This window comes from Alosa alosa, chromosome 7 (genome assembly GCF_017589495.1).
Source record: "Alosa alosa isolate M-15738 ecotype Scorff River chromosome 7, AALO_Geno_1.1, whole genome shotgun sequence".
Taxonomy (NCBI): domain Eukaryota; kingdom Metazoa; phylum Chordata; class Actinopteri; order Clupeiformes; family Clupeidae; genus Alosa; species Alosa alosa.
In genome coordinates, this window is record NC_063195.1 from 9764460 (window position 1) to 9776757 (window position 12298).

At 41.8% G+C, this 12298-nt stretch overlaps 1 protein-coding gene across 1 annotated transcript; it reads right to left on the minus strand.

Moving 5' to 3' along the window:
- Positions 1 to 767: 767 nt before the first annotated feature.
- Positions 768 to 11981, minus strand: LOC125297744 (mitochondrial fission regulator 1-like). Its single transcript, XM_048248198.1, has 7 exons — positions 11977 to 11981; positions 9755 to 9832; positions 8335 to 8540; positions 5802 to 5987; positions 4986 to 5202; positions 3134 to 3305; positions 768 to 864 (listed from the first exon to the last, which is right to left on the minus strand). Exons 1-7 carry the CDS (start codon positions 11979 to 11981, stop codon positions 781 to 783), a joined length of 948 nt encoding a protein of 315 aa, XP_048104155.1. The 3' UTR covers positions 768 to 780.
- Positions 11982 to 12298: the final 317 nt, after the last annotated feature.

Here is a 12298-nt window from a genome sequence, read left to right on the forward strand (position 1 = left end):
CAACTTCTGGGTATGTAGCATTGTGGCATTAGCTTAGGTAGTTAGCTTGCTAACTCTGACAGAAATCTCCAGTGTTCTTGTTCCATGTAGTTTCGTGTTGCAGCCACAGGGTTGCAGCAACAGCACGTAGACTAGCCTACAGGAAAGCTGCTGCGTATGAACTCATTCGGAATATTTTGAAAACGTACCAGCTAGATATTCTGTCTTCTCATTTTGTAGACGAAAATGAAGAGAGATTTTATCTTAGTTTTTATTTCATGCAAAACATTTTAGTCTCGTCTTTTTTCGTCAACAATAATGCATCTTAAGATAGTCAGTGTTTCAGGACATTACTGCCGTCTCGTCATCGTCTCGTCTTAGTCATGAAAACAAAGGTTGTTGACGAACATATTTCCTCTCGTCTAGTCTGACGAAATTAACACTAAATAAGACAGTGAATTCGATATACCACATACAAATACAAACACTACTTCAGCCAGCGCTCATAAGGAGGTAACCACTCCACCCTTGTGGTCATACAGTGGTACTGCATTTAGAATGTGACAAATAATGTGGCAAACTACATAAAAATTGGCTAGTGTAAGATAGCCTAATCATCTTTGCAGCAACTGTGCTGGCCTACATAGGGATAAGCCTATATTTTTTCAGACTACATAAAAAACACAGTTTTACCTACAAAAGATTACACACCAATATCAATATATGTAGGCAAATTCAAATGAGAAAAAAAAAAAAACACTGCGAAAAAGTTGCTTCCTAAGCAGGATTCGAACCTTCCACTCAAAAGATGTAATAGTGGCATGATTGACTTGCCATACTATGGATACTCCTCTTCCACGCTTGCTTCAGCATGTGCTGCCCAAACTGTAAACAAGTACACACACACACACACACACACACACACACACACACAGAGGACAACAAAAGTGAGACACACCAGCCAATTCATGCCCATGGCCGAATGCACATGTGAGAAAATTGCACTTACAGCAAGTCACTTTCACTTCTGTGGCTGAACAACTAACATGCAGTAGGAATTGATGAGGTCAGATGTACCGATGCTTATGTTTAAAGGAAAATTCCGGTATTTAGCACTTTGAGTCCCTTTTCTGGTTTGTTTTGGATGAAAACTCGTTGAGAAAACGTTAACACCACTAACCACTCGGTGAGTTGCACAGTTTTGAAAACAAACGTTAAGGGTTGTTTTAGGACGTGTTTGAGTATGCCTGTTGGCAGCCACTCTGAGTAGTCAAAGGCGATTCAAAACGAAGTCTAAGCTTTAGACTAGCCTATTGACTTCTGAGTGAATGGTGGAATTGCCAAATGTAGCCAAGAAAGAGATAGTTTTGGAGGTGCACAAAGCCCTCCGTCCAGACATTGTCTTGTGGTCAACTGAGGGCAAGAAAATAATCCTGGTTGAGCTGACAGTGCCTTGAGAGGAGGGATGTGATGTTGCCCATAAGAGGAAGGCCTTGAAGTATCCTTCTTCAGGATTGCAAGAACAAGGGGGATGGCAGCCATGGCTGTTCCCAGTAGAGGTCGGCTGCAGATGTTTCCCCGCCAAATCAACCTGGCGGCTCTGGGCCTGGACGAAATGAGCAAAAAACAAGCAGCTCGTCGGATGGGGGCTAGCTACCAAAGAACTCCTGTTGGATATGGAGTAGGCGAGAGGAGGAAAGCTGGAAGCCAGGAGCAGAAGAGCAGTGATCTGGCAATCACTGCTGGCCCACCAGCTGGAGAGTTGTGGTTGAGGGCCGAAACACTCAGTGAAGGCCACCTGATGACATCTGCTCCTGGCTGAAGGCTATAAGGTAACTGTAAGAATGCACCCCACCAGGTGTATGTCACAAGTACCAGTTACTATCTTACCTTTATACTGTAAGGTCTACAGAAAGTTTTCCAGATATTACGGAGTTCCACATTGGGCTACTTCGAAGCATAATGTTCGAAGCAATGTTAATGCACCAAATCCGAGGCTTTTGTGCTAGGGAACGTGAGGCGAAATGACATTGGTGGTAACCCTGTACATAGCCTAATGCTGTCATCAGCAGCATAACCTACTGTATATAAAAGTATGATAAGCTATATTATCATGTGCTGCATCCAGCTATGGATTCAAATGTCTAAGCAATGGCCTATTCTAAAACGTCCATTCCATGAATGAATGTCATATTTTTTTCATGCACATCTGTGCAGTGAGAAGCTCTCATCTGATTTCATTCTTTTTGGTTGGGGATGAAATGATGGGACGGTGGTAAGAAGTGGGGAAAGCTGTCTGTGGAGTTTGCACTCTTGAACACCTGGGAGTAGGGATGTAACTATTACCGGTGTATCGGTAAACCACAATAAAATTCTCAACGATAACAATTACCGTTTTGAAACGAGTGTGGAATTCTTTCCAGCATCATCTGAGACCCCCAAAGTAGGTGCACAGGCACAGCATGCAACGTGTTTGCAATCATCCTATCATGGCACCTGATTTCAAACACAAATAAACCTAGCTAGATTTGTGGATCTGCGGTGCATTTTGCAGGCCTGCTCTCACAGGAATGGTTCTCCATTGATATGAATAGGGTAGGATAAGTGGCATAATACTTTTGAACGTTTTAACTTTTTTACCACTCTTTTTGTAACTTTGGCATATGCGCCTATTACGAGACTAGTCATCGTTGGCAGCAAGATCACATTCTGTCACCTTTTTCTGCTCGTCGTTCTACTTGTGACATCAATAGAACACTGCAAAACTCATTATTTGATTGGTCAGGAGCTCTTTTTCACATGCGAAAATTCACATCAAACGAGACTGTTCCAATTTTTTTTTTTTTTCATCGCAACAAATTTTGTCCTCGGTGTGTACAGATTAATTAGAATACATGTGTTTAATAGCCTGCATAATTTTGTGCAAATATTTTGTCGGACTTGGTGTGTACGGGCCTTAAAGGTTAACATGTTTTATGACACAATTTCTCTGGGCCTACAGACTCAGCCAGCAGAAGAAAAACATAGCTATCAGTGGAAAGCCCTAGCCTAGAAATCTAGACGCATCCTAGCGGCAGCAAAAAAACGTATTACTTTAGTGTAAATATTGACAACAATTGATGACAATCAGTGATTAAGGTGGTTGTGTCCTCACCAGAGGCGTGTCCGTGTGGGGTTTGGGCTTGGGCTCAGGGAAGTTGCCCTGGTTCTCGCTCTCCTCGCGGCGCCAGTTGCGGGCAAACTTGTTCTTCAGGGCCTCAGCTATGAAGCTAGCATCATCTGTCGGGTTGGTGGGCTTTCGCTTGGTGTGGCCTTCCTCTGGCCGCCTGGACACACACACAGATTACTTGTTTTAAACAGTAAAGAAACATTTCTGATGATTGATTATGAGTAGGCCTATACAGTATAGAAGGTAATGGATAAGTTATCAGTTGTGATTTTAAGCAGATAGCTGCATTTGTATGGCATATTAGAAAGTTAAGGTCGAACAGTCCTGTTTTTTTTTTTTTTTTGCTTAAGAAGGTTCTTAACCACTTTTTAAGTCTCAGATGTATGAACGTGGCAACTACAAGCTGGTCAAATTCTATAAATGACCCCTGGGAACACCACAGGTCAAGAACGTTGGTGTTGAGAGAGTGTTGGTGATGACAACAAAGAAGCTCCTTTCTTGTAGATATGATTTGAGCCAGTTGATAACTATGCCTGTAAATTGAATCCAGTGTTCTAGTCTGTGTAGTAAAATATTGTGATCAACAAGGTCAAATGCTGCACCAATGTCCAGTAGCACTAGGACTGATGTTTTACCTGAATCTGTATTGAAGCATTAGGTTATTCTTCTTGAAAAGTGGCTTTACAACAGCTGTTTTCATTTACTTAGGAAAAGTGCCAGACATTTACATATGAAGGACATCTGCTGCTATAAGGTGAAAAACAGTTTTGAAGAAATTGATAGGCAGAGTGTCTAAGCCACATGTGGAAGAGCTGAGATTCTGTGCCGTGATTTACTAAGTGTTTCGTAGTCTATCAAGCTTCAAGCATCTAGCATCAAGTTAAATTTCCCTCTATTTGTAGCTGGAAGTTCCAGATGTTGAATTAGTAATTGATTAATTATTTTATTCCAAAAGGAAATACAATAATGTTGTAGTAACAACAAATGATCCAACATGACTTAAGTCAATAATATCCACTATCGCATTAATACATAGCCTAGTCTAGATCAGTCAGATTATTTTAGCACTGTTGTTTTCTTTTCCTAAATCCTTATGACTTCTGAATCCTGAATCACATGTTCACTTAACCTCATGATAGTTTCCATCCAAGTCAAGGAAAGAACACAGGATCTATTTATTGACTACAGCCTTCTAATTATTGTGCTTCTTGAATGTTTCTTAACAGCAGTCCATCCGTACTTACTGTAGACAGTTCAAGCACTTTAAATAGAGACTTTCTAATAAGGAGACACAGCACTCAAAAAATCCTCCACAGAAATGCATGGGGTTAGTTTGTAATGCCAATATGGCAGTTGTCTACGCATATCACACCCCTTCTGCAGCAAAACGTCAATATGTGAATACATTGAGCCAATCACGTGCTCTGTTGTGCATACATTGAGCCAATAATGTGGTGTGTTGTGAAGACATCGTGCCAATCATGTGTTGTGATATCGCCGCTGGAGCAAGATTGGTGTCATGAAGCCTTTCGCACGTGCATTTCTGCCGAAATAGATGCCCGATAAGTGCCCAAAAAGCGTTGCAATATGGCCGCCGAGTCGAGGGACTTGCCTAAAAGGACTTTGCTTTAAAGTCCAAATCAGACAAGATTAGTTTGACGTGGAGATGTTGGATAATGCAATTATGCCACTCAGAAGACTGCTTTAAGCATGTCTATGCCACAAGCCAGAGGTGAAACAATGTTGGCAACTTGCCTTTTCAGTTTGCATGCACACACACGCGCACACACACACACACACACACACACACACACACACACACACACAAATATCTCACCTCTGGACGGAGCGCAGCTTGACCTTGCTCATGTCCTTGAGCACGTCTAGCATGCTGGGCTGTTTGGGCCCCGAGACCAGCATAGTCTGCTGTAGGCTGTTGTCCTTTGTGCCGCGGCGCTCTCTGATGAGCTCAATGGCCGAACACCTACTACCGGTTGGGGGTAGCGGTGGAGGTAAGGGTGGGGGAGGAGGAGGATGTGGTGAAGGAGGGGGAGCTGTGGGAATCAGGAAAGGAAGTCAATGAGGATTAAGAGCAGAATTCCTGAACCAAAGATTCTGGAACACTAACCGCCTCAATCCTCTCTGACTAAACATGAATGGAAGCTCAGAGTCTTGAGTCTGTTAGAAGGCACAAAGGTACAGATTAGAACATTTCCTCATTGCACAGTTTATATGCACTTTGGCTGCTTTAGCCGTCAGCCGGCTAACTCGCGTCAGACTGCACTGTTTTTTTTCCATTTATTTTTCTGACCCACCGTATTCTGTGAACATGAGACATGAGCTCTGTGTTAAAATTGACCGGATTTTGTCTTTGAACACCCTACAAGAAAATAGTTCAGTGCTCTAAAATAACCATGCATATGCTGTATGTATATGCAAGCGTGGAAGTATCATTTATATAGCTAATTAAATGGGTTTTATATACAATATTCTGTCTGTTGCTAAAGTTAAACAGCAGTCCCTCGCCAAATCACTTCTGGGACCTTTAAAGAGTGTGTGACCTTCACAGGCCTGCTCTGAGGTTGAGGTTGAGCTCATGCTCACACACACACACACACACACACACACACACACACACACGTCCCCCTCTCACCAGCTGTGTTTGCGTTGCGTTCCTGCGCCAGGAGAATCTGGGCAATCTGAGCTCTGAGGCGGGCCAGCTCTGTCTCCAGGGCACTGATCTTCTGCATGGCCTCATCGTTGACCACCGTCGGACCCTGCAGGCTGGGTAGTGAACACTGGCGGCGGAGCATCTGATGCTGTTGTTGCGTACAGAACCCTAGAAATGGTTGTGCATGAAAATCCCAGTAACTGAGGAGATTGTAAAATAACCATATTACAATCAAAGTTCAAGAGATTGTTTTGACCAGGATGCCCCCTAAATGCATTGAATCAGCTGCCATGTGATTGGTTGATAATTGCATTAACAAGAAATGTATGGCCGGATCTAGAATGAGGCTATATGTGTCTTCTGCACAACCTAATATATGGCCGACTGACTAAAATTGCGTCCAAATTCAAACCCCTCCTCCTCAATTGTATTGCTCGTGGAGTCCTCGTCACACATACAGTATATCCTTTGCATCATGTGAACGAGTGGAACCAGGGCTTTCAGATGATATCAAGTTGCTGTGATAGACAGACATTGAACATACACGAATTTAAATCATATTTGCATTCTGCACACCCATTACTCACGGTGAAATATCTCACAAACACTTTACTCAACCCATGGCAAGCCATATATCAAAATAAACAGCAGACCTTACTGGATATGAGGATATCAAGTAGGCCTGCACGATTCGGAGCAAAATTCATCACAATTATTTAGCTTAGAATTGATATTACGATTCTCAGCTACAATTTCTTTTCTCACAAAGTGTAATGTTTATTGCACACACAAACCATGACAAGACAAAACAAATTGTCAGTACCAAACATAGAATTTGTTGGCACCTGTAGCACATTGCGCATTGCCACAAGCCTGTAAACATAGAGGCTTCAATGAATAAAGAAAATGCTGGCCATTAAAGTACAGTAGGCTACCAAAAATAGAACATATAACACATTGAATTAAATATGGTCCTGATACAGGCTCTATCTGAACTCCTTGAACATGTCTTTACATAATTAAAACATGTCAATCAACATGCTGAAGCTTCAGTCTCTAGAGAAATGGACTTTATCACTTGTCAATTTAAGTACAGTATCAAAAACAGAATGATTTCTTAGCACACTCTTGAACTGCTTGGCCATTCAGTTCGGTTTGAGACTGAGTGGTTGGCTGATTCTCGTCACTAGTACCCAATGTTTTATGCAGTAGCCTACCCTAGGCTACAGATTATTTCTTAAAAGTTATTTCTCCACTACTGGTTAATTTTATCAAACAGGTGCTTTCTCTACGTCCTCCGCAATTAAGCCACAGGTAGTTTGGTAAAGAGACGTTTGAATAAATTAGTGTTTGAATTGACAACACGATTGACAATGTTGTGATAAGTAGGCTAATACTAACTTTGTTCAAAATTGATGCATTTAAGTTAACTTTGCAAAGCTGTCTAGGCTACACCGCACCAGTTGTAGTCTGCATAAACAGTCCTTGCACAAGCAGTGCGGGCTGAAGCCAACCTGTTTGAGGGAGATCAGTGCAGGGAGAGAATGTGTGTTCTACCCTGCGCACTACAATGAAATAATGTATCTAGGCTAATCTATATTTTAAATAAACAATCACTGCATGCTGCTATGGAAACAATAAGTCAATATATTAGAGATATTGTGAGTAATGCTGGAATGGATGTTACAGTTATTCTGTAACTGTAACTAATTAGGCCTACTGAAATTTGAATTGCAATGCGTTACCATACTTTGTTACCCAATAAAGTAACTAAATTACTGTAGCGCCTAACTTTATAACTCATTACCCCCAACACTGCTAGTAGGCTACCTGGTAACGGTAGTTTAACACTATTCTATCAACATAGACAATTACATCGATAGTCTGCCGTTATAATTTATTTGCCTCAGGCATACTGTGGAGTGGGTAAGACTGTTTTTAGTGGCAGGCTAGCACATACTGTTGACTTGCGCTAGTCTAGCACCAGCGAACTCTGCAACCAGCAGGACTGGATGAAACATGTTGAAAACAGTCTCCACTAATAAATATCACACTTGCTAACTTGGAAATGAGGTCCTATGTCCAAAATTCTGAACCACCCCTTTAAACAGCAGTTGGGCAGCTGTGGCCTACTGGTTAGCGCTTTGGACTTGTAACCGGAGGGTTGCCGGTTTGAACCCCGACCAGTAGGCATGGCTGAAGTGCCCTTGAGCAAGGCCCCTAACCCCTCACTGCTCCCCGAGCGCCGCTGTTGTTGCAGGCAGCTCACTGCACCGGAATTAGTGTGTGCTTCACCTCACTGTGTGTTCACTGTGTGCTGAGTGTGTTTCACTAATTCACGGATTGGGATAAAGGCAGAGACCAAATTTCACTCACGGGATCAAAAGAGTATATATACTTATACCCTCGACAAAACACTTCTGGGACCTTTAAAGAGTGTGTGACCTTCACAGGCCTGCTCTGAGGATGAGCTCATGCTCACACACACACACACACACACACGTCCCCCTCTCACCATCTGTGTTTGCGTGGCGTTCCTGCGCCAGGACAATCTGGGCAATCTGAGCTCTGAGGCGAGCCAGCTCTGTCTCCAGGGCGCTGATCTTCTGCATGGCCTCATCGTTGACCACCGTCGGACCCTGCAGGCTGGATAGTGAACACTGGCAGCCGAGCGTCTGAGGCTGTTGTGTATGGGACACCAGGCCCGACGGAGCCTCCGACCTGCAACAGAACAACCAACCAATCAATGCAGGGGAAATCGATCAATCGCTCAAGCAATCAACACAATGAAGTTTAATGTAAAAAAACATTAAAGTTTGTGATGTATTGGTTGCTTCCTGGATGCTGTAAGGTCTTCCTAATGGCTTGGCTAAGTCATCTTCCCTTCCTGTATTTACTCAGAGCCATGTGATGACTCATTACAACTAAAACAATCATTTAGCATCAGGCTTGCATTGATGCTTGCTGGCTTGACTATCACCATGTTTTTACCTGTTCAACCTTTTAGCAGAAGTGGCAGAGTGTTTATGATATTGTCCATCATACACAAATAACAATAAACAGCATCATTAGAACAAACAAGGATTCCTTGCTTATTCCTTGCTATTCCTATTCATCCAAACCAGGGTCCGCTAGAAAACGGGTCTGGGGTACGGATCGTTAGAACTCTGGTGCAGTTCGAATTCTATCTGTTGGGTCATTCCACGTCAGTTCAACCAGGGCCCACGCACTTAGGTCTCAAACAATTCTGAAAAAATTACCAGGTGTACCTATGTTACCCAGGAGACACACTGTAAAATTACTCTTATGTAAGATCAATATGTGTAGCATGATCTCCATGATCAACTTTGAGGGACAGCTATGACCATGCAGGATTATCCAGACCAAACGTGACGATTTTGCTACATACTATTCCTATTTATGTACCAGCATGCAAAATTTGAGCCTCCTACATGGTTTAGTTCTTGTGCTGTGGGCTTGTGAACTTTGACAAAAAAAAGAGCCTGAACAAAATTGACACCCCCTCCCCCTGTAAAACTGGCTGTATCTTGGAAAGTATTGATCTTACATAAGAGTAATTTTACAGTGTGTCTCCTGGGTAACATAGGTACACCTGGTAATTTTTTCAGAATTTTTTGAGACCTAAGTGCGTGGGCCCTGGTTGAATTGACGTGGAATGACCCTGTTCCAAAACCAGGAAATAAACTGCTGTTTTTGTGACGTTGCCAATCGATATTGGTAAAAAGAAGCTAGTGTTTATGACATAAATGGACCCAGGTCCACAAACAAAAATGTAATGTGAACAGAGCTGGGTCAGGGCTAGGGGGTAGTAATCGCACTCGGGTACGGTCCAGTTAAACAGACCCACTGTGAATGCACCCTAACAGACTTGACTATAAGATTACTTGAAAAAAGTGAAAGGGTGTCATACTTACTGTCGATTTCCAGATGGACCCAATTTAATATTTCTAGCTTCTGAGAAGTCCATCTGAAGGAAAGCTCGCACATCAGGACTGTGTGTTTGAGTCAGCAAGAGAAAAAGAGATAAAAAGGCACAAGTTAAATGTCTGACTACGACTAAAACAAAGCCACTGCTGTTAGAAGTCTATACAGCCCACACTGGCTACCATTAGGGGATGAATTACAGAACTGATTAGTGAATAATGTAGTGAATAATAATATGCATGAGATGTACTGCATAACTAGCCAATGCACTCACTGGCTAATGAGTTGCGGATGGGACACGATTTGTTGGATGAACTCATTTAACCCAGTCCTCCTTTGCTTTAAAAACTCTGATTAGAGGAGTTTCAGATCAGTCATCATTTAGTTTTTCATTCAGAATAAGTAAATTTATGAAAGCAAGTTAATTCAAAAAGAGTATTTGATACTGCCCATTCATTAATCTTTGATTCATTAAATATCTTAATTCAAAGTTAAAGGAATTATCCGGAGTAAAATGCACTTTAGATCGATTTACGGATGATTGGGAGTACATACGTTGAGTTGACATCCAAATCATGTCATTCGGATGTGTTTTGAGAAAGTTCGATGTTACCGTTTTTAGTCAAAGCTCGTTAGCGTGGAAGTGAGAAGGGCATATTATTTCGCCGCTGGTCGGATAGAGAGTCCAGAATGAATTTCATCAAGCCAGTACCTTTCCGGAAATGTTGCCATCTTTGCTGCCATCTTTAGGGGAAAGTACTGGCTTGATGAAATTCATTCTGGACTCTCTATCCGACCACATAAAGACCTCGGGATACTTCGGTTTGGCTTTAGGGACCCTCTACTCACTACCACGTCAGTGCAATGTTGTTTGGAACTGTAGAAGAGGTATAAAAATAGTGTTTTGTTGCAGCGAAATAATATGCCCTTCTCACTTCCACGCTAACGAGCTTTGACTAAAAACGGTAACATCGAACTTTCTCAAAACACATCCGAATGACATGATTTGGATGTCAACTCGACGTATGTACTCCCAATCATCCGTAAATCGATCTAAAGTGCATTTTACTCCGGATAATTCCTTTAAGTCATGTGACATCAAATATGTGTATACCTGGATCAAAATTGTCTCCAAATATCCTCTTGGCAGGGATCTTCAAGTTCAGGGAAGGAAACAGTTTTTTCAACTATAAAAATAACATGCAATGATTCATGAAGAAACAGAAAGCCTCCTTCATAATTGACAAACAGCCATTATTATTTCACAATTGCATGACAGAGTTTTGAGTTTGTTCCAGTACTCCTCTCAGAATGCCTATCCTCACGCTCGCTCGTTTTAAAACAAAGCACCATAAATCTTTACATTTGCTGTTAATGTTTCAAAAACCATGTCATTCACTATCCTTTCACTTTCAAAAGAACATTCAATTGGACAAGGTCAAATGACTTCTTCAAAGGGCATATAGTTTTACAGGGATAAGACAATTCAAGTATTACAGGAAATGGGAAAAAAGTGTTTTGATAAAACCGTGGACATAAATAAGCATGTCCCTGAAGAACAGCTCATCTCCAACCAAACTACTAGCCTGGAAAATCCAGACCCTGGTAATCTAGAAAGATTAAGGGTCTGGCCACGAACAATGTAATGGCCCAACTCGAGGGGTGGCACCAAGCATGCATTTGAAAATCTTACTGCACGCAATTGGATAACACTAGACCAATGTTTACTCTAAATGTTTCCGGACTTTGACGCAATTGGATAACACTACGATCAATGTTTACTGACCTCCAACGTTGCAGTCATCATCAGTTTAGCTCGCCTCTGGCCCGCCTATATCATATACACCGATTTGATTGGTTCCACGGGATGCAAGGGGTAAAAGTAATGTGCATCTTTGCTTGTTGCCAGAGTGTCTCGCAGAGACAATTCCATTGTGCTCTCGCGAGAACTCTGCATTTCCAGGGTACCAAACTACTGGACTGAGATGCGGAATGCTTTGTTTATTCTGGGCATCAAAAGCCCTCTGTTTGAGCTATCAGGTCATCATTTGAGCTATCAGGTCATTAAATGAGCTATCAGGTCATTATTTGAGCTATTAGATCATGCTTCCACTCACATGATCAGTACAGATAAGAAGAATGTCTGGAAATATAGGTTCTTCACAGCTCTGCTCAATACTTGTTAGACTTGAACAGGAGCAGTTCTACTTACCGCATTGCACAGCTTATCAAATTCTGAGTATCGCCTGAAGACAAACCTTTCATGTCTTCCAACAGTAACCACCACTTTGTAAACCTGGAGAATGGTAAAAAAAGAATTTAGATTTTTATGTTGATTTTGGCCCACTTCCATTTAGCTCGTTTTGAATCCTCATGTGCAACCTGGATTTCTACACAAATGATAACGTTTGTACTATAGCATATAGGCTTTTATACTAACTAGCCTACAGTCAAATGTGACCGATTGACCAATTGTGACCGATTGACAATTATTTTCTCTCAAAAATATTGTTAACTTATTCTGACTATCATGA

Bases quoted from the DNA above. Each gene is read 5' to 3' on its own strand.
- LOC125297744 (XM_048248198.1), bottom strand. The intron at 8,541-9,754 runs GTAAGTATGACA...GTTCTGTTGCAG, and splicing joins GGTCCATCTGGAAATCGACA to GTCGGAGGCTCCGTCGGGCC. The intron at 865-3,133 runs GTGAGGACACAA...ACTTGTTTACAG, and splicing joins CCCACACGGACACGCCTCTG to TTTGGGCAGCACATGCTGAA.